At 35.1% G+C, this 23,701-nt stretch overlaps 1 protein-coding gene across 20 annotated transcripts in view; it reads right to left on the bottom strand.

The window, feature by feature from the left end:
* The window catches only part of Dach2 (dachshund family transcription factor 2), a 538,891-nt gene that overhangs the window by 259,470 nt on the left and 255,720 nt on the right, over nucleotides 1-23,701 (bottom strand). For all 20 annotated transcript variants that reach the window (XM_011247714.2, XM_030251527.1, NM_001289734.1 and 17 more), the window contains one exon: nucleotides 20,557-20,669. In XM_011247714.2, the coding sequence (XP_011246016.1) occupies nucleotides 20,557-20,669 (113 nt within the window). The remainder of the gene's footprint in view (nucleotides 1-20,556; nucleotides 20,670-23,701) is intronic.

The raw sequence follows: 23,701 nt of genomic DNA, 5'->3' as shown, positions 1-23,701 counted from the left end.
CCCATTTTATTCAAATTTTACAAAATGATTCACCCATTTTACATGCAAATTTTGAAAACACAATTAGGAAAAATATGCTAGTAAAATACAAAGTTTACTTTGCTCAATTTAATAAGACAAAGTAGAAATAGTCTTTCAATGGATAACCTATAAAATATATGATTATATTTTTATTCTTTTCTCTCACAATTCATGTTTAATCAACTTTTATTTATTATACAACAAATTATTATGCAATATGTACATCTCTTTTTTTCATAATGAATGTCTTATTTCTAATTTAAACCAGAGATGGGAGAGAGAACAAAGCAATCACAAGTGGGGAGGGAGGGAGGGACTTGGGAGGGAATGTGGGTGGGGTGGGGGGCAGTGGGGGGTTAGAGGGGAACCTGATCTGGTATTGGGTGAGGGAAAAGGACTGAAGCCCTGAGGGTCAGCAGAAAAAAAATGGAAACAGGCTATCTCAGGAAATAGGAGGTTGGGGGGGACACCCCAGAATGCACCAGAGACCTAGGAGGTGAGAGACTTCCAGGACTCATAGGGAGGGGGACCTTAGATGAAATTGCAGACAATAGGGAGGGGGAATTTATAGATCCCCACCTTCAGCAGGAAGACTGGACATCAAATGAGGGATGGGATTGCTATCCCACAGTCACAACTCTGACCCATAATTATTCCTGTCTGAAAGAATTACAGGGATGGAAATGGAAAGGAGCCTGAGGAAAAGAAGGTCCAGCCACAGGCTCAAAGTGGGAGGTCCCAAGGCCTAAAACTATTACTGAGGCTATGGAGCACTCACAAGAAGGGACCTATCATGACTGCCCTCTGAAAGACCCAACAATTAGCTGAGAGAGTCAGATGCAGATATTTGTGCCCAACCAATGGACAGAAGCAGCTGACCCCTGTTGTTTAATTAGGGAAAAGCTAAAAGAAGCTGAGGAGATGGGCAACCCTGTAGGAGGATGAGTAGTCTCAATTAATCTGGACCCCTGAGATCTCTCAAACACTGGACCACCAAACAGGCAGCATACACCAGCTGATATGAGGCCCCCAACACACATACAGTAGAGAAATGCAGGGTCTCTGTTCATTCAGAGATGATGCACCTAATCCTCAAGAGACTGGAGGCCCCAGGGTGTTTAGAGGTCAGGTGGGGTTGTGGGTGTGGGTATCCACGTGGAGACAAGGTGGGGTGGGAAGGAGGTGTGGAATGTGGAACAGTTAGAGGGTGGATGGGGAGGAGCGGAAAATGGAATATGGAGTGTAAAAAATGAATTACAATAAAATTAAATTTAAAACAAACGGAGATGGGGGGCTAACAGAAACATTATGCATAGACTTTCTCAGAATAGACTGAGAGTGGGAAGAAAATCCATTTACCAAAAAGAAGGTTCTAAATCAGCTTAAAACCCTAGCCTTGAGTTACACTGTAATGATAAATGATGATCATATTAAACTCTATTGTATCAGTGTTATTTAATGAAGGTGATTGAATCACTAAGATAAATTTAATACGTTATTAATGCTTCAGGAATATCGGATTCTTTTTTTTTTCTACCTTTCTTGTGTGATCAAGAAGCAAACACACAAACAAACAAACAAACAAACAAAAACATAAAGAATAGATACGGTAGATAATACAGAAGAGTAACAAATTGTCCTAAAATTTGTTTTTATTTGTGTGTATGTGCTTGAATGAATTTATGTGCTCTGTATATGCACAGGTATACTCAAAAGCAAGAAAGGGTTATTGGTTCCGATGAAACAGGAATTACATGCAGCTGTTAGCCACCCATGTGGGTATATTATATGCACTTGAGCACCACCCCAGTGAAGCATATTACATGCAGTTCTGAGCCACTCATTGTGGGCATGGGGAACTAAAACCAGGTCACAAACAAGTGCTTCAAGTGCTCTTAGTTATGTTTCTAGTCCCAAAATTTTGTAATGAAATAATGGTGCAATAATTGAACTCATAATGAAGTTTTTATAAAATATACTCATAAAATGTTCAGATATTGATTTTCTCATAAGCACAAAAAAGTTCTTTGTACATCTTTTTTGTTGTTGTTGTTGTTGGTTTTGTTGTTATTGTTGTTGTTTTGTTTTTTGTTTTCTTGTGTTTTTTGTTTTGGCTTGGTTTGGTTTTGGTTTTTCGAGACAAAGTTTCTCTGTATAGTCCTGGCTGTCCTGGAACTCACATCATAGACCAGGCTGGCCTCGAACTCAGAAATCTGCCTGCCTCTGCCTCCGAAGTGCTGGGATTAAAGGTGTGTGCCCCCACGCTCAGCTTGTACATCATTTTTGGGATAATAGTTCAAGTTCTGTTGTTAGAACAATTTTCTGGCCTCATCAGCTTTCTGGCATTTTGCCACAAATAACCATGCCTTTGTGAGTGAAACTACATAGACAATGCTATCGAACTCTTTATAAATTGTAAAGCCCATAAACAAGATTTATGAAAATAAATTCTTAGAAAAAAACAATATTATATCTATACACATAGGTCCATAATTTGATTTGTTCTATAAACTCAGAAATATAAATGTACTTCATATGAATCTTGTGAATATATAACATAATGATTTACATTCTTGGGCCTATAATATAATTTTGTTAATATTATCTGCATTATTTAATAATCTTTACTGTGATCAAATAGTGAAAAACAGCATAAAAGAAGAATTTATGTACAAATTTTAGAATTTTATTTCACTATGGTGGGGAAGGCCTTGTCTTTTCAATCCTGTTGCCTGCAGTACCAATAACATGTCTCTTTGGCTGACTTTAAGGTTCTTCAGTATATAGCCACTATTGTTCTGTGTGAAACTTGCATCACAAAGCAAGTTTCACACAATGGCCTCTCTAGCCCAGTTGCAGCGAATCTTACCATACACAAATTTTCTGACCTCATCAGCTTTCTGGCATTTTGGCACAAATAACCATGCCTTTGTGAGTGCAACTACATAGACAATGCTATCAAACTCTTCTGCCAACTTAATGTGGCTAATGTTTTGGTGTCTTCAGGGTTCCTTGTAATCTAAATGTGAAAACACCCATCTTTCTGCAGATATTATCCACCTGGGCTTTCTCAGCTCAAGCTCAGTCCTTTCAAATGGATTTGCATTTTAACAAGTTGAATCTTTTGGTGGGTGGAGTTACTGCCTTCAGGCCTTTTTTTTTTTTTTTTTTTTTCCTATTGTTTCAATGGCAAGGCTGAGGGTTCTCCTTTGTTTTGTTAATATTTTTAACTTTTACTTCTGGATTTTCTTCACCTGTCTTGTCTTCACTAAACTGCCCACTCCGCATATTTCTGCTTTCTAATGCAGTATGTCTGACTGATAGCAATAATCATGCCAGTATCTGACTTGTTTGTACTATGTGGGTTTTTTTTTTTTTTTTTTTTTGAGTCAAGATTCATGTAGCTTAGGGTGGCATTAAACTTCTTAGTTTAAAAGTTTAAAGTTAAAATTCATCATGGCAATAGGAACATGTTACAGCTGGGCATATTGTCAGGGATCTGAAAACAAAGACTTCTAATGCTCAGCTGTCTCCCTCCTTTAATTCAGTCTGAGATACTAGTTTAGGAGCTGGGACCACCCTGACTCAGGGTGTGCTTTTTCTCTTTAGGTGCAACTTTCTGAAACCATCCTCACATTCAGTAAGAGGAGTGTCTCTAGGGCATCTCCGTCCAGTTGAATTGATCATCAAAATTAACTATCATGTTATTGTTTTATTAAATAAAACATCAATCAAGTTTATTTTGGTCATTTACCTTTTATAACAATTATTAAATTAAAATCAGGAGTTTCTATTTCCCATTTATGAAACTAATGTATACAAATGTTAGTCCAAGGAAAACTTTTTTCTCTATTAAAAAAAAAGTTCACAGTTAACTGATTTCTAGTTCCTTTTCATAAGGCATCAGTAGATTGCACATTATTTTTATACTCATTTTTGTTTAATAGTAACATGTTCAATACATTTTAAAGAAATTGTGCTATTTTAGAAATGGGATATAACAGTAGGAGACATTCAGACTTGGACCACAATGAACATATTAAAGAAGACAGGAGTAAAGCAACTATCACTTCAGTATAGATGTAGAGAAACAACATCATAGAGAGCAAAACTGTGTGATACAGAACACTTTTCCAAAACTATCATATAGCATGCATTTTCTCTAATTTCAAAATTCAATATCATAGAAAAACAAAACTAGTTTAAGCTTTAGTGAACACTAATTTTAAAGCAAGTCAGAAAATTTGCTTTGCACACAATGTTTCTGATTTATGGGTTTAACCAAACACTGTAATCATTATATTAGCACCCACAGTTTTGCAACACACAGCTTTTTTCACAGGTAAGCATTTGGTCATGAATATTTCAGTCCCTCAGCTCATAAGGACAAAAAGTGAGAAATGATATTCATTATTAGATGGAAACTTTGTTTAGCCTTAACATCCTTGGATGCCAACCAGGCATCCCATCAGCATTCGTAAACATATGGACTATTATTTCTCTAACACAGTAGTTTCTGTTAATTTATTGCATTTTTATGTAGTGAAGACCCACATCCTTTCAAAGTCTGCCATAGAAGCAAAAAAATTATAGCTATCATTATACTAAAAACTATAACATAGAGGAAATATTTATCTAATTTGGAGTTTATAATTTTGAGACAAAGTGAATCAGCGCTATGCTAAAAATATATATAAATAACTCTTGCTGTATTCCAACTAACAGTCAGCTATCAATCCAGGAATTTACTTCTTAGATCAGTAACCACAATTTGGATATTTACTAAAAGATGTGAGTTTCTTAAATGTGCCCATATAAAGGATTAAGACACACATTGTCATTTTTCATAACTGACAATTGGACAACTTTCTATGTATACAAATGTTGATAAAAAGATGGATCGGAGTGTGATAATGCCTCTCATGTGAGCTATGTGAAAAAATTCTATTAGCATATAATAGTTGAATTATAATTGATCAGGTTCCTTAATATTTAATGTCTTATCTTTGTAAACTTCCTGGCATTTTATATTTTGTAGTTTGCCCATTATAGACTGGTCACTATACAGATTTGCAGACCCTACATTATTTTCTACAAAAATACATAAAGGCTAATGAGGAAGTATTCAAAAACTAACTTGAACAAGGTAGATAACTAATCCATAGCAGGAAAAGGTAATTCAAATGAATTCTTCATAATTCTCATGAAAATAAGTGAAATGATGGGGCATTGATATGAGTCAGCAGGGAAAGGTTGACACCAAGCATAAATATTTGAGAATGATCCCTGGATAAGACATGATGGAAGGAGGGAGCTGACTTGCACAATATGTCCTCTGACTTCTGCATACACATCATGGCATGTGCAAGCCCTCCAATGCACATATTCATAAACATATGAAAAGAAAATGTAAACTCTACAGAAATTATTCTGTACTCAAATGAAGATATTCAAAGATCTATTCTATTTGGTTTATTATAACTAACAATAAAATTCATTGAAAACATTATGAGCTAGAGAGAAATAAACTCCCTAAAACTATGATTTGATATTTATTCACAATTTAAATAAATTATGTGTTTTCTAAACTTTTGAAATCAAATAAGATAGAGACATGAAAAGAATCAACTATCACAAAGTATGTATACTATAAATTTATTACTATTAGTAAGGCTTCACAAGTATTTAATAATAGGAATAAAAAATGGCTATCTTTTATAAGCCATCCAATATGCTATTTAAAAAGATAATCTCACTCAATACAACAAATCTAAGAAACTGATTTTTGTCATCTTCATTTCACATATGAGCAAAGCCAGGAAGAAAATGGAAAATTAATATGTTTGGAACCATGTACTTAGTTGTATAATCATTTTTCTCTCTCATATATACAGGTACTCATTTGTCAATACAAAAATCTTTTAACATGCTGCTATTGAAAGAACATTTACTATGAAGTCAGAAAAGTCACATATTTATTTTGGTTCTACTTGACCATACATTTTTGATAAGACCTTTACAGTTAACTTCTTTCTAGGTCTCTGGTTTTTCTGCATCCAAATATTGGCTAGATTGTTTAGTCTACCTTTTCAAATTTCATGTGGTAATAGTCACCAAAGTTCATAAAGATCTCTAAAATGCTATACACATTTAAGAGCATAAATGTCACCACAAATAGAAGGACAAAGAGTCTCAAGCTATATATTTAAAATGAAAAGTTGATTCCCTTAAAGAATAGTTTTAAAATCTATTGCCATACAGATGGCTTTGGTTCATCTTAACCACAAAACAAAAGACATGAAATGTTCGAAAGAGCCTTATACTGCAGAGGAAACATAGACAGGGAGCAAGAAGAAGATAACAGAGAGTAAACACAAGAAATTTTGTGCATGCATGAAACTGTCAACAAATTGAAATATGGCCATTTTAATTTACTTGAAAGTTAAGTAATTTATTTGAAAGTGTATTAAAGAAGATATTTGTTACAAAATGGCAAAGCAGTTTAATGAACTATTTGCTTGCTCAAAGGCCCTGGTGGAAGGCAGAATGTGAAAGTGATGGTCTGAGATTACTGAGAGTACAAATATTTAAATGGCAAAGCAGTCAAGGCACTTGTAGAATTGTTTTCCCACATATGCTGAATTGTGAGAAGAAAAATTATAGATGAAATGTATTGTAGAAATAGCAAAAACATAAGGAGATCCTGAGGTATGTGCCTTTGAATGTTGTATCTAGTCTCAGGTCCTTTCCCACATTGACCTGCTCCATGTTGAAGTAGAAATGTTCCACCAGGATATTCTGCCTCAGCATTCATTGTCTCGGATACAATGATACCAAAGAATCATGGATTAAAGTCCCTGAAACCATGAACCAAAATATATTTTTTCTTCACTTTGCTTGTTCTTGCATATTTTTGTCAAAAAGACAGAAACAACATACTCAATCTTTTTCAAATAATCATATATAGGCAATCACAATTTCAAATTTCCATCTAGTTCAAAATGTTATTACAAACTGCTTTCTCTCATAGTATTGCCAATCTATGGAAACCTTCTCCTCCTTCCTTACCTGACTTAAATTTACTACTCAGCACTATTTTACATAGCTTATTTCAGTTGTATTTACTATTTTTACTCAAACCAATTTATAGAACTGCATCTATGGCTCTGGATTTTCTTTCATATAAATTTTCTGTTAATCCTTGAGTTGCACAGGTAACAAACATTACACAGATATAGATATAGGTATAGATGCTTATATCTGTATACATGCTTTTATATGTAGATATAGATATATATACTTATATATGTTTATACATACATTTATATATCAGTCATTTTGGCATGTCAACTGCTTTTCCTATTGTGCAGGTCTTGTAGGTAATCAAATCACATTGTGTACATTTCATGATACATTCCCTGTCTTGTTTAGAAGATGCACTCTCGGAGCATGTATCCCACTTTTCTGATTCATATATGAATGGAGAAAATTTCACAAAATCACCCTCTATATGAGCAGCTATGAGGTATCAATGGTGCATGAGAAAGAGGGGGAGAGAGAGAGGGAGAGAGAGAGGGAGAGAGAGAGAGAGAAGGAGGAGGAGGAGGAGGAGGAGGAGGAGGAGGAGAAGAAGAAGAAGAAGAAGAAGAAGAAGAAGAAGAAGAAGAAGAAGAAGAAGAAGAAGAAGAAGGAAGAAGAGAAGAGAGAGAGGGGGAGGGAGGGAGGGAGGGAGAGAGAGAGAGAGAGAGAGAGAGAGAGAGGAGAGATTCAGTGTTTTCCAGGAATAAGCCTCCTGATAAGTTGTTAAATCCAAAGTAGTACGTTTTAAACACAGGCACATGCATGTGTTCGTGCACATGGACATGAGAGCACACACACACACTCAAACTTCTGACTTCATTCCATATATATATATATATATATATATATATATATATATATATATATGTAGCAATAAAAACTAAGAGTTCAATAGGGAACGGGGGACATGGGAGGAGTTGGCATGGGAGAAATGGGTAGAAATGGTGTAAATATAATTCTTATCTATGAAACTATAAAATGGTAAAATCACTGTTGAGGATCTATTGTGAAGAGAAAGAGAAGGTATAAGCTAGAGCATAATTGCCATTTAAAGATTCTTGTAATAATAAATCCAGAGGGGTGGGGTATGGAATGTTGCTCCATGGCAGATGCCTTGCTAAGAATGCTATAGGCACTGATTTTAATCTGCAATAAGACAAAAACTAAGTAAACATAGCTGAAAAAGGTGGTGCGTTCTTATCATTCTTGTCCTTGTTTGGCTGAGGTATAAAATTTGCTTTGTGTTTGGGGCTAGCTAGGGCTACATGGTGAATTCTAGTAGAACTCTTTTATTTTATATTATAATGCAAGAGGCAAAATTTACTAATCTAGATTAATGAAATAAACACTAATGTGGCACAATCAAATACAAATTGAGAGAATACTCAATTAAAAAGAATACTCTCAGAAAAAAAAGAAGCATGCATCAATGGCATTTGTGTGTATGAATGTGTACTTGTTAATGTGTTTGAACTTCAGTTCACACTCACAGGTGGAAGCCAAGCCACAGTTCAATGTTGGATGTCTTGCTCAACCACTTTTGACCCTATTGCTTGAGACATGGTCTCTCCCTTAAAGCTAGCTAGAAAATCAAAGGATTCTCTTCACTCTACTATACCAATGCTGGAATTCCAGGAATAGATCACCATACTTGGCTTTTTTTAAATCCCTATTTAAGGATGGACCTGAGATACTCATACTTGAATGGGAAGCAATCTGCCAGCTCAGTCATAAAATACTTAATGTCAGCATTTGAGCATCATTTTGAATATTTTATAAAAACATCAATTTTTGATCAATAAGTATTTATATCATAAGAACTCTTAAGAATTTGCCCATACTGGATATGAATTTAAATGAGTTCAAAATATTATTCAAAATATACACTTTATGAAAAAGGGCATTTCAAACATTTTATCATTACCATGACAATAACACACCTATACCTCTTTCTTTGGATAAATAAAAAAGACAGGATATACAGTGTTTTCTGATTTTTAAGAGGGATTTTTTCATTCCTTTTCTTCTTTTTTTTTTTTGCTTTTAAATTTTTTTATTAGGTATTTTCCTCGTTTACATTTTCAATGCTATCCAAAGGTCCCCCACATCCACCCCCCAATCCCCTACCCACTTTTATCAGATATTTTCTTCATTTACATTTTAAATACTATCCAGGAAGTCCCCTATATCCTCCCCCGACCCTGCTCCCCAACCCAAACACTCCCTCTTCTTGGCCCTGGCATTCCCCTGTACTGGGGCATATGATCTTCACAAGACCAAGGGCCTCTCCTCCCATTGATGGCCGAATAGGCCATCCTCTGCTATATATGCAACTAGAGACACAGCTCTGGGGGGTACTTGTTAGTTCATATTGTTGTTCCTCCTATAGGGTTGCAGACCCCTTTAGCTCCTTGGCTACTTTTCTAGCTCATTAATTAGGGGCCCTGTGTTCCATCCAATAGATGACTGTGAGCATCCACTTCTGTATTTGCCAGGCACTGGCATAGCCTCTCAAGAGATAGCTATATCAGGGTCCTGTCAGCTAAATCTTGCTGGCATATGCAATAGTGTCTGGGTTTGGTGGTTGTTTATAGGATAGATCCTCAGGTGGGGCAGTCTCTGGATGGTCTTTCTTCTGTCTCAGCTCCAAACGTTGTCTCTGTAACTCCCTCCATGGTTATTTTGTTCCCCATTCTAGAAGGAACAAGGTATCCACACTTTAGTCTTCCTTCTTCTTGAGTTTTATTTGTTTTGCAAATTTTATCATGAGTACTCTGGGTTAATATCTGCTTATCAGTGAATGCAAATCATGTGTGTTCTTTTGTGATCAGGTTACATAACTCAGGATGATATACTCCAGATCCATCCGTTTGCCTAAGAATCTCATAAATTCATTGTTTTTAATAACTGCATAGTACTCCATTGTGTAAATGTACCACATTTTCTGTATTCATTCCTCTGTAGAGGGACATCTGGGTTCTTTCCAGCTGCTGGCTATTATAAATAAGGCTGCTATGAACATAGTGGAGCATGTGTCCTTATTACAAGTTGTAACATCGTGTGGGTATACGCCCAGGAAAGGTATTGTTGGATCTTCCAGTAGTACTTTGTCTCTGTTTAGTTTGTTTGCAGGATCTGTCCAGTGATGAGAATGGGGTATTGAAGTCTCCCACTATTATTGTGTGAGGTGCAATGTATGCTTTGAGCTTAAGTTTCTTTAATGAATGTGGCTGCATTGATATCCATTTGGAGCATAGATATTCAGAATTGAGAGTTCATCTTGGAAGATTTAACCTTTGATGAGTATGAAGTGCCACTCCTTGTCTTTTTTTGATAACTTTTGGTTGGAAGTCGATTTTATTCGATATTAGAATGGCTACTCCAGCTTGTTTCTTTGGACCATTTGCTTGGAAAATTGTTTTGTAGCCTTTCACTTTGTTGTAGTGTTTGTTTTTTTCCCTGATGTGGGTTTCCTGTAAGCAGCAAAATTTTGGGTCCTGTTTGTGTAGCCAGTCTGTTAGTCTATGTCTTTTAATTGGGGAAATGAGTCCATTGATACAAAGAGATATTAAGGAAAAGTAATTGTTGCTTCCTGTTATTTTTTGTTGTTAGAGTTGGGATTCTGTTCTTGGGGCTTTCTTCTTTTAGTTTTGTTGAAGGATTACTTTCTTGCTCTTTCTAGGGTGTAGTTTCTGTCCTTGTGTTGGTATTTTCCCTTTATTATCCTTTGAAGGGCTGGATTCGTGGAAAGATAATGTGTGAATTTGGTTTTGTCATGGAATACTTTGGTCTCTCCATCTATGGTAATTGAGAGATTTGCAGGGTATAGTAGCCTGGGCTGGCACTTGTGTTCTCTTACGGTCTGTATAACATCTCTCCAGGATCTTCTGGTTTTCATAGTCTCTGGTGAGAAGTCTGGTGTAATTCTAATAGGCCTGCCTTTATATGTTACTTGACCTTTTTTCCTTACTGCTTTAATATTCTATCTTTATTTAGTGCATTTGGTGTTCTGATTATTATGTGTCAGGAGGAATTTCTTTTCTGGTCCAGTCCATTTGTAATTCTGTAGGATTCGTGTATGTTCATGGGCATCTCTTGCTTTAGGTTTGGGAAGTTTTCTTCTATAATTTGGTTGAAGATATTTGCTGGCCCTTTAAGTTGAAAATCTTCATTCTCATCTACTCCTATTATCCATAGGTTTGGTCTTCTCATTGTGTCCTAGATTTCCTGGATGTTTTGAGTTAGGATCTTTTTGCATTTTGCATTTTCTTTGATTGTTGTGCCGATGTTCTCTATGGAATCTTCTGCACCTGAGATTCTCTCTTCCATCTCTTGTATTCTGTTGCTGATGCTTGCATCTATGGTTCCAGATTTCTTTCCTAGGGTTTCTATCTCCAGTGTTGCCTCACTTTGGGTTTTCTTTATTGTGTCTACTTCCCTTTGTAGATCTTGAATGGTTTTGTTCAATTCCATCACCTGTTTGGTTTTGTTTTCCTGTAATTCTTTAAGGGATTTTTGTGCTTCCTCTTTAAGGGCTTCTATCTGTTTTGCCGCGTTCTCCTGTAAGTGAGTTTTTAATGTCCTTCTAAAATCCTCTACCAGCATCATGAGATATGATTTTAAATCCAGATCTTGCTTTTAGGGTGTGTTGAGGTATCCAGGACTCGCTGTGTTGGGAGCACTGGGTTCTGAAGATGCTGAGTGGTCTTGGTTTCTGTTAGTAAGATGGTTATGTTTGCCTTTTGCCATCTGGTAATCTCTGGTGTTAGTTGTTATAGCTGTCTCTGGTTGGAGCTTGTTCCTCCTGTGATTCTGTTAGCCTCTGTCAGCACTCCTGGGAGTCCAACTCTCTCTTGAGTCCCAGTGGTCAGAGCACTCTCTGCAGGCAAGCTGTCCTCTTGCAGGGAAGGTGCACAGAGGTCTGGAGCTCAGCTCTGCCTCCTGGCTGAAGATGAAGGCATGAAAGGGACCCTGTCCCAGAAGCCATGTTGCTTCTGCCACCCACTATCCTTGCCAGCCTGGTCTCTGAAAGACCTGGGATACAAGATGGCACTCTCACCTGGTCCTGCGGTAGGAGCCTTCCCTAGAGGCAAACTCCCCTCTGGTGGGGAAAATGCACAGAGGTCTGGAGCTCAGATCTGCCTCATGACTGAAGATATAGGCCCACAAGTGACCCTGTCCCAGAAGCTATGCTGCTTCTGCCACCCCAAGAGGGATTTTCTAAGTATCAAAGCTGCTTTTATGTTAAAGATTCTTCTAATATGCAGACTATAGCCATACATGTTATATATTATTACCTTTTGCCCTTTTGATATGAAATGATAAAATATATTTTGTTCTGCAAAATTCATTGCATAACTAACAGTGTATTTTGTATAACATCTATGTACAATATAATTTAACAAACCAAGTGGCATGTTTTATTATACTGAGTTATTTCAGTGCAGTCATTCTTTATGCCCAATAAATCAAAGTACTAACAAGGAAGCTTGTCTTATCTCAGATGTTTCGTATGACAGGAATTTTGTTATCATTTTAAACATCCTGCTTATTGACAGGAAAAAAAAACTCCAAAATTTAAAAACAGATACCGAAAGAATAACAGAAAAAGTAGAATTGTGTATTTCACTTCGTATAAGTTGTATATGGAAGGGGGAAGTAGTTAAAAGTTGGTACTCAGAGATAAGAACATCTTTTTATATTCCCATTGACTTGGCACATGACTATGATTTTTTATGTGCTCTCTCACTTAGGATGTGGCTACAGTATCATCTAGATGGAAATCATAGACAGTGAAATGTCCAGCACAATGACAGTGTGTAGGCATCAGGGATCATTTTAATACAGGGAGAAGCAATGGTTCTATAGGATGATATTGGGAGAACTGGATTTTGGCAATGTTTGTATTTTTCATTAACTTAATCATATTAATCCATTAAACATCTATACTGAAGTATTTCATACAAGATACTGTCATATACAATAATATACATTTTAATATTCTCTATGTAAAATAAATAGATTTCAGAAAAGCAGAAATTCATCATGAAAAAACAATATATCTACATACAGTAGTATTAGTCATCAACTAATTTACAGAAGCTATCAAACACTGTGACCCAATTCAATGATCATCAAAAATCAAATGACAATGTTCTAGTATAATGAACATATGATCATCAGCAATTAATTAGCTATATTGTTTCTAGGATATTAGATCACTTGTATGTAAGTAGAAGAGAAGGAGGAGGAGGAGGAGGAGGAGGAAGAGGAAGAGGAACTTGTTTTAGTATGACCCTTAGATTTTATAATTGAAAATTTTGAAGTAAAGATTTTTTTTAAAGAGATCATTCAAGGTATTTGAAAAGGCATCAACCTTATAACAGAATAAATCTAGGCTTTAAATAGTTACTCTATGTCTTATAATTTCAGTGATTTAGGGCATGTTAATGAGCTTCATAAAAATTCATTTTCTTTGCTCATTACTTACAAATAATGACAATGTTAACTGCAGAAATGTGATGGACATATTGGTAGATTGCCTTCTAATTATGTGCAAAGGCCTGGACTAGATCTTCAGCAACACAGTGATAATAATCAATAATAATAATCAATAATGCCAATCTCCTACATGAAGAGTATTAAACAATAATTTAAAACACTTCTTTTGAAAGATAAAATTTATCTATGTGCTTGTCTGTGTTTAAAATGGAACATAAAGATGTGAGGATGTTTATAAAGTACTACAGAGATTATTGTTATATGTTAGCACATAATCATCATAATCTTGTTATAATAATCTTGATGATCATCTACAACAACATAATGTAAGTTGTATTTAATTTCCTGTTCACTATACTTTTAAAAAAAACTATGTTTTTTGTTCTATGTGCTATCCACAAATAGGCAAAAATATTGCCAAAAGCTTCAAATTTGTTATTTTAGGTTAAAATGCTATGCTACCCATTTTAAAAATCCATTGAACCATTACAGAGAAAATGAAAATTGAGAAACAAAACAGAAAACAGCCTATCCATTACTATGATTCAGGGATATTTAAGCCTGTTATTGAGTAGAAAAAAACTAGAAACCCATCCTATTGCCAACATCCTACAGTAAATTAAAATTCACAATTAAACACACAACCTTAAAACAAAGAGTACTCTTTACTTCACTGGTCCAGTAAAGGACCCTGAGCACACAGTCACTGAATCAAGAATTGACAAATGGGAATCTGTGAAACTGAAATGCTTCCGTACATCCAAGGACACTCTCATTCTAGTGAAGAGATAGACTGTAGAATGTGGAAAAAAAATAACTGCCAACTATATATCTGACAGAGGCTTAGGCTCTAGAATATACAAAGAATTCAACAAAACAAATAATGCAATTTAAATGGAGCATAGAACTAGAAAGAGTTTATATAAATAATTGATAAATATTTTTAAAATGTTCAACATCCTTAGCCATCAGGAAAATTCAAATAAAAACTATCTTGAGGATTTCATCTTACTTCAGTCAAGATGACACACACAGTCACACACACACACACACACACACACACACACACACACACACACATTGGTGTTAGCTGTTCCTCATAAGGCAGAAAATATACCTACCAGTTATATTACCTTTGGATATCTTCCCAAAAGACTCTACACATTACTACAAAGAAACTTGATTATCCATGGTTGTTGCTTCACTCTTCACAATATTCATGGAACAGAAACAACCTAAATTCTGCAAACTAATGAATGTACAATAAAACATAGTATATTTATACTATTGAATATTTTAAGCTATTAAGAAAAATGAAATTAGAAAATTTACAGTAAAATGGATATAACTGGAAACAAACATCCTTAGTGAGGGCACCCAAACCACAGAAGACAAACATTTCATGTTTCTCCTAATTTAAACTTTTAGAATACTATTTCATTTGGAATACCAGACGAATCATGAATCACCTCTGAACCAGCTACATCACACCCCTCTCCTCAAAGCTCAAGGATCTTAGAGAAAGAAGAAACTGGAAAATGTGCAATCATATAGGATTAGAAGTAGTGGATAACTGCCAGGGGGCTATTTCCTGCCAAAATAAGGCAGATAGACACATGAATTTACAGTGATTGAGACAGTATGCATAAGAGATGCACAAGCTCTAGCAAGACAAAAACCACAGAATGAAGAATGAGAAGTATACACAAACTCCCACTCCTAGCTGCAGTTTCAAGCAATTGATTGCTGATAGGAGAAGAATTGTCTGTGTCTGATAATTGCAATGATGGGACACTTGGAATGCTAACTACATTTCAGGGCATTTCTCATACCCAGGTTAATATAAATGGACTTGATACATTTGGAAAAAAAAAAGGAGGAGGGGGCATAAACTTTGATAGGTAAATCGGTGGGAGTCCATCTATATAGGTTAATGTAGGGAACTACTGTGTCCAAAATACATCATATAACATTGTCAAAGAATTAATATAATTACTATTTAAAAATTAATTAGTGAGTTCCAGGACAACCAGGGCTATACAGAGAAACTCTGTCTCAAAAAACCAAAAATAAAAAATAAAAATTAATAATTGGAGGTAGTCCTCTTGCTAGGCCAATAGTTATTCTCAAACACAGAACATATAAAGAAATTGCAGCTAGATAAGGGAAAGTATTTAATGTTTTATAATATCATTTATTGAAAAATCTAATATAAATATACAATTTTTTCAAAATATGTTTTAAAAATCAGTCATCACATCACAATTATGGGCTTAGTTTGTCTAGACTCTATTTACACTTGTCTTTTAGTATTCAGAATACTATGAGACATATCTTTATGACTGATTCTTAGATTCTAAACTTAAGTGCAAAAATACAATGCATCATTAAAAATGAGCAATATTCATCCCAATGATGTAATTAGAAAATGAAAATGACACCATGCAATCAAAACCAGTCATAATTCTTCTGCCTTGAGTTGATTATTCAAATGTCTGGGGGTTTTTTTGTGGAATTAATTTCATGGGGATTTGGATGGCAGGTGATATTCAAAAAATACTTTGTCACAATATACCAAGATGGAAAACAATCAAGCAAACTAAAGATTTGACCACCATTTCAGGAGTGAATACTACAAGATTTCATCAGAATTATTTTATTACTTCCTTGTAATCTACTAGTTTAAAGCACGCTCAGGCCTGTTTCCACATCGGTCCTTTTGAAAGACTTTATAATCTGTGGAGAAGAGAGTAGACATCTTCCAGTAAATTGCAAGTTACATAGATCAAGAGATGCAAAAGAGATTGTTTTTCTTTTTCACTCTTGTATATTACAAGAAAAAAAGTTACTTGTATGAATACTCTTGTCTGGGGACTAAGATATTGATCACAGAAGAGTAAGATGGAGGCAGATGCAGAGTTCCACAGTCAAACATCACAGGGAGCTCAGGGAGTCTTGTAGAAGAGAAGGGGATAAAAGTGAGCAAGTCAAAGGGGTCAAGGTCACCACAAGAAGATGCAGAGTCAACTAACCTGGGTCCATGTGCACTCACAGAGACAGGGCCACTAACTAAGGAGCTTGCAGTGTCTGAACATAGGTCCCCTACATATTTGTAGCAAACTTGTAGTTAGGTCTTCATGTGGTTCCCCTAAAAAGTGGAGCAGGGCCTGTCTCAGGTTCTGTTACATGAGATTAGATACCCTTACTCTACTTGGACTTTATGGTTGGGCCTCAGTAGGAAAGGAGGTGCCTAGTCCTGCTGAGACTAGATGTCCCAGAGTTGGGTAGTAGACAAGGAGGGCTCCCTGTTCTCTGAAGGAAAAGAAAGGGAGCTATAGCTGGGGATTTGTATAAGGGGGAACTGGGAAAGGAGGAGTGAGGAGTGTGATCAGGATGTAAAGTGGATAAAAACTAAAAATTAACAAAACATATAAAATATATACAGTATGATAATATCATAAGTTCAATTACATGAAACTAAAGTATGATCTAACATCTTCATTCAAAGATCACTAGGGAATATATCTAGGTGGAATTTGAGAAAATTATAATTCTCAAAATGTATTTTAGTGTTATATTATCTTGTAATGTTTTACTACAGAAGAAATTATTCCATAAACATATGTTCAATGAAATAAAAGCATATATTTTTCTTTCTTTCTTTCTTTCTTTCTTTCTTTCTTTCTTTCTTTCTTTCTTTCTTTCTTTCTCTCTCTCTCTCTCTCTATATATATATACATATATATATACTTTTATGTTTATGTAGCTATAGTTATATTATAGAAATAAATATATGACATCATTGTAAAGAATAGATCTTTGATTCTGTTTATGAACAAAGACCAGACTTTAGTAATTAAAGGCTAATAATTTTACTTAAGTACAGTTTTAGAAAGAATCTATTTAAATAGCCTAAGGTGGCAAGAAAGTTACTCTGTAGCCTCAAATCAGGATATTTGTCGCCAGTTCACAAATGTGGAAACTACAGATATATTTTTTAGTGTCAAGCTGAAGTCTAAGTACTGTAATATCTCTACACACATTCTCTCCCACTCACAAAAATTTCTGTTTAAATACTCAATTTGGTAACAAGGTATTTTTATTAGTAATAGACACCTCAGTGTAGTTGTTACCTAAATGAGTATAAAATCTGAGCAAGTTAAAGTTTAAATTAATCAACATTCCTGTGGGGGAAAATTTAACCCAGAGGAATAAACATCTTTGAAATTAAAGGAAAAGTATAAATCACAAAAACCAAAGATATTCATACACAATAGAAAATATTTACCTCCTATTATATAAGTAAAGCTTAAATTATGTCATGCCCATCTTTAAGATCTACATGGCAAGCTAAGTTCAAGGACTATTTTTAAGTAAACCTACCAATGATGTCTTAGAAATTTCTTAATTTTGCTAGTATTTTTACTGAGTAACTACTTTATACAAATTTAAAGGAAAAATAATAAAAATTACAATATCTGAAAGTAGGCAAAACCATGCATATATTATTTCATATGCTGAAGTTAAAAAATGTTTTATGAAGTCAAGTATGAACAATTTGCAGATTATATCTTATTTTGAACTATGCAAACTATTTTCTCTTCCACTAGGAAAGGCAAATGCTACAGAATTAAGATTCCATTTTATTATCAGTAAATTTCATGTTTTGCATATCTGGGTTGGTTTGTCTGGTATCCTTGGGAGAGGATGCAACTAGTCCTGCAGTGATTGAATATGCCAAGGTAGGCTGATAGCCAGGGAGAAATGGAAGGTGATGGGGGAGACAGGTGTGAGAGTGGGAAGGGGAGGAGAGGAGACAGGAGGGATGGTGATTGAGATGTAAAGTAAATGGGAGAGGGGGCTTTTTATGAGGAAGGACTGGGAATAGGAGCTGTTAAATATTGAGATGTAACTGGAATACACAAATGGATTAATGAAAAATAACAGCTATGTTTAAACATAACTCTACCATTCACTTTATGGCTTAAAACAATTAAACTCACCGAGCCACATATCACTTGAAAAATGAAGGCACTTTCTATGAGATTACTACAAAGATGAAATGAAGTATATATGAAACATTTAGCACCAATGCCTCATACATACTAGGACCATAATACTCATTAGAGATTTCCCCAAAATAGATAAACTACTACTGTTTACTCAACATTGAACAACATTTCATGATGTTTTCTAGAAGTCCAGATACAGATTATCTGTTGAGTATTAATATACAGTCCAGAAACTATTATATATCTACATGTGGCTATATGTACACGACAACCTTTGTAATATAAGAATTGGCATATAAATATTTAAAGTCATTAAAGTATTGTCCTTTCGCCAAAACCTGAATCTATATATATATATGTATATATATAGCTGATGACACTAAAACAGAACACAAATTATCTTAGACTTTACTGGCTCCATATCTACGTCTAATCAATTATCTAACAACAAATTCTTATTAATAAATCACTTTGGAACTTCTTTTCCACAGAACTGATTATGTCTTAGTTCGGATACCCCATATTTCTCACTTCTAATAGAGCCAACTGCTCAGAATTTCTACTATTAGCTTCATTTTTATGTACCCTTTACAGCCATTCATTTTAAAATCTTAACTCAGTTCTTCAGTAAATGGTTACTCTAATAAATAAAGTGATTCAACAAAAGTAAAATTCTATGTATTAGAGCACATGAGTCTCTGCCACAGAAATGTGAAGCCTGAACTATTTTCACAATTTCATATGAGCTACATACAAAAAGAAAAAAAATGAAAAGAAAAAGAAAGTTTTGAAATATATTTTGGAAGTATCTGGTCCTACGGTTTAAATTAGTAAATCAAATGCTAGTTTCACAAGCTGCAATTTATTTCCTTCATTTTCTATTCAAAGCACATCAGTTACACATTTTCCACCTCAAATCTCTGCTTTAGTCTCTTTAATTTCATTGCTATTTCCCTGTCACAATAAGCACTTTCTTATCCCTTCAGTGCTTCTATGTGCCTGGAGTGTCATCCCTTCATTCTCCACATGTCTGACACTAAGCCTACAAAATACAAATAGATCTAAAGAATCAATCTTCTGATCATTACCTAATTTAACAAATTAATTTATTTGCTTGCACCTTTGAGAGCTTGTGACTCCGTGTATCTAGTTGTATTATGGCCGCTGCCATGCTCCAATATGACTATTATATCTTTTGTCCTTAATTCTAGGACAACCAAGAGGAGTACTCATATATTTGTTCCTTTTCTAAGGAAAAAATAAGATGTGTATTTTATAAATTTGTGTTAATGATAGATAATGACTTTTCATTATTTTTTCTTGATATAATAGTTTTAAAGATCTTATTTTTTACTAGAGAACGATTAAGATAATTTTTCAAGACTCTTGTATAACCATGAGCACTTTTAGAGTATTGAGAGAGTTCTATGATAATCTATGAAATGGGTAGTATTACTTACTTCACAGTTCCAAAAAAATTATTCAGGACAATTACCACCCACAGGTTTACTTACTAATATATTACTGCTCATCAGAGGATGCGTATTTTCTTTCCAGGTTCTTAAGCTGGTATAGTATCTGACAATATACAGAGATACTCACAACAGAATAAACAAATATTGGTGAGATGCATAAGGTAAGCACCTCACAAGAAGCTTTCCGATAACGCTAACTTGTTCATTCCACATCTTTACTCCCAGCCCTCAATAAACACATTGAAAGAGATTTCACATTAGGATATGACATTTAGAAAATCATATCCTTTTAATTTTAGTAATTGAAGTTAAAATAAAAATTGTGTTTGCATGAATACTCCAAAAAATTCAATAATGTAACCTCTAGTAGAGCTTGAAAAGCTTGGATGGAAAAGACACTTATATCAATATTAGTTTGTTTCAGACTCTTGGCAGTAAGAAGAGACAAGACTGATGGATTGCATTACCTGTTGGAGTGATCAGTCCTGGTGATAAGAGGCCTGGGACTGCATGGGGCAGAAGTCGGGCATTATCTTGCAATACTCCCAAAGAACGCTTAGGGGGCCTGCCAGGCCTTGAACTGTTGGAAAACAAAGATAAAGCTCAAATACTATTACTTGATACATTTGCTTTCTGTATCTTATGTAATTGTCAAGAATAAATAAAGCATTGTATTAGAGACTATGCAGTTTCATAGGTTAATAAGGAAAACCAACAGTTTACAACAAATTTTACAACTTAGTCATGGCTAATATTAAAGTTGCCAAGAATCAAATTCTATTCTAGGTTTTCATTTCATTTGTAAGCCAGTACTTTGCAAAACAAACCACCTGTTGTGAAGAATCTATAAACTATATCCTGTTCTTAAAGCCATGTGATCCCTGACATCAATATATGCTATTAAGGTCTGAGTTAATGAGTCACAGAACTCAGATGGAACAAAATCAGACAGTGTAAGCCTCCACTTGCCATAGCAGAGGAGATGGGTACAGAGCTGTGAGTAATGAAATAAACCATAGTGGTCATTAGCATTTCCACAGCTGCTGGAAAGCCATGAGAAACAATGGAAACTCATTCCTAGTATGTTACATTTTTTTCTGCCTATTTTGGAGTGACCACACAAAGAAAATTTGCCATGTAGGCTGTCTTTTTCTCAGATCAAATATTTCTTCACACAATCTTATTGGACCACTGAGAAATTTGTATAATGTGTCATATTCACCCTTCCTCCATCTCTTCCTCTCTCCATATCCACCCAACGTTTTATCATCTTTGGTTTGAACCCATCAAATGCAACTTGTGCTGCCCATATATTCTAGTTGAATCAACACTTAAAGCATTTATGAAAACTGTTACATTCACACATTCTTAGCTCTAGTGCAAAGTTCAAAAAAGATATTTTCAGAAACTGTCATTTATATTTGGGTGGTAGAAAGCTTGCTCTGAATGCACAGAGTCCTGAGTTTAATCATGAGTACAAAGGGGTGGGGAATAAATAAATGATAGTTTCAGTAATAAAATACAAATGTGTGTATCTGTTTTTTACCATTTCATGCCCTTATATAGTATTCTAAAATCATAATTTGGAGGTTGACAAAATTGCATACATATGAATAATAAAATATTAGAATAAAGTTATTCTCAAGTTACTATATATTTTATTATATTTATTTTTAGTTCTGTGGCAGTATTGCATGTCAGATCATGTTTAACGATGTCAGAGAACTAGGGAGAAGCACTTCTCTCCATTTACAGTGTTGGTCCTTGAGATTGGACTTAGGCTCTTAGGTTTATCAACAAGTACCTTTATCCATTGAGCCATCTTGCAGGCCCAATATTTCACATACTACTTTTAATCTTGAATAAGATGCCATTATTTCCTTTTAATAGAAAAGTATTTTATAAAAAAAAAGAAAGGACTTTTGCTTAATACAAAAGTTGTAAAATACTATGTTAAATATAGTGAGCATTAAAAAAAGTCTGTGGTTCATTTAGATAGGCAACATTTCCACAAAATTGGCTTCTTGTTCACAAAGACATAGAAGCTGAACTACATCCTATCAACTTAGCAGTAGTGATGCACTCACTCTATCGATATAAAAGAAACTCTGCTGTCCAATAAGGACAGGTCGAAAAAATTTTTACACAGTAGTACTATTACCACTCTCATTTTTCACAAATTGTGCTAGTGTTATTTTCTGCCATTAAACATTAATATTCTGTATCAATCTAGCAAAAAAATGTTTTTACCTTGGCCCTATTTTATATCTTCTTAGATCATTTAAGGGTACAGAAAAGGAAATGAGTTTTTTTTTTTTTACATCAAATATGCTTTAGGTGCCCAAGATCATTGAAAAATATTTATCACTTGAAGGTAAATTATTTTCTAGTTCCATCCATTTGCCTAAGAATTTCATAAATTCATTGTTTTTAATAGCTGAGAAGTACTCCATTATGTAAATATACCACATTTTTTGTATCCACTCTTTTCTTGAGGGACACCTGGGCTTTTTCCAGATTCTGGCTATTATAAATGAGGCTGCTGTGAACATAGTGGAGTGTGTGTCTTTATTACATGTTGGAGCATCTCCGGTATATGCCCAGGAGAGGAATTGCTGGATCCTCCTATGTCCAATTTTCTGAGGAACCATCAAACTGATTTCCAGAGTACCAGCTTGCAATCCCACCAGCAATGGAGGAGTGTTCCTCTTTTTTCACATCCTTGCCAGCATCTGCTGTCACCTGAGCTTTTGACCTTAGCAGTTCTGACTGGTGTGAGGTAGAATCTCAGGGTTGTTTTGATTTGCATTTCTTTGATGATTAAGGATGTTGAACATTTCTTTAGGTGCTTTTCAGCCATTCTGTATTCCTTAGTTGAGAATTATTTGTTTATATCTCTGAAGAGAAATAAATATTTGTTTCTTTCTTTCTTTCTCTGGAGTTCTTTGTATATATTGGATATTAGCCCTCTATCAGATTTAAGTAACCCAATCACAAAAGAACACACACAGTATGCACTCACTGATAAGTGGATATTAGCCTAGAAGTTCAGAATACCCAAGATACAATTCACAGACCACATGAAGCTCAATAAGAAGAAAGACCAAAGTGTGGATACTTTGGCCCTTCTTAGAAGTGGGATCAAAATACCTATGGGAGGAGATATAGAGACAAAATGTGGAGCAGAGACTGAAGCATCCAGAGACTGTTCCCACCTGGGGATCCATCCTATATACAATCACCAAACCCAGACACTATTTCGAATGCCCACAAGTGCTTGCTAACAGCATCCTGATATAGCTGTCTCTTGAGAGGCTCTACCAATGCCTGATAAATACAGAGGTGGATGCTCTCAGGCAACCATTGGACTGACTGAGCACAGGGTACACAATGGAGGAGCTAGAAAAAGGACCCAAGGAGCTGAAGGGGTTTGCAGCTTCATAGGAGGAACAAAAATATGAACCAACTAGTACCCCAAGAGCTCCCAGGGACTCAACCACCAACCGAAGAGTACACATGGAGGGACCAATGGGAGAAGAGGCCCTTGGTACTGTGAAGGCTGGATGCCCCAATGTAAGGGAATGCCAGGACCAGGAAGCTGGAGTGGGTGGG

This window comes from Mus musculus, chromosome X (genome assembly GCF_000001635.26).
Source record: "Mus musculus strain C57BL/6J chromosome X, GRCm38.p6 C57BL/6J".
Classification (NCBI taxonomy): domain Eukaryota; kingdom Metazoa; phylum Chordata; class Mammalia; order Rodentia; family Muridae; genus Mus; species Mus musculus.
The sequence above is the reverse complement of the archived record's forward strand: the minus strand, read 5'-3'. Positions and strand labels throughout refer to the sequence as shown.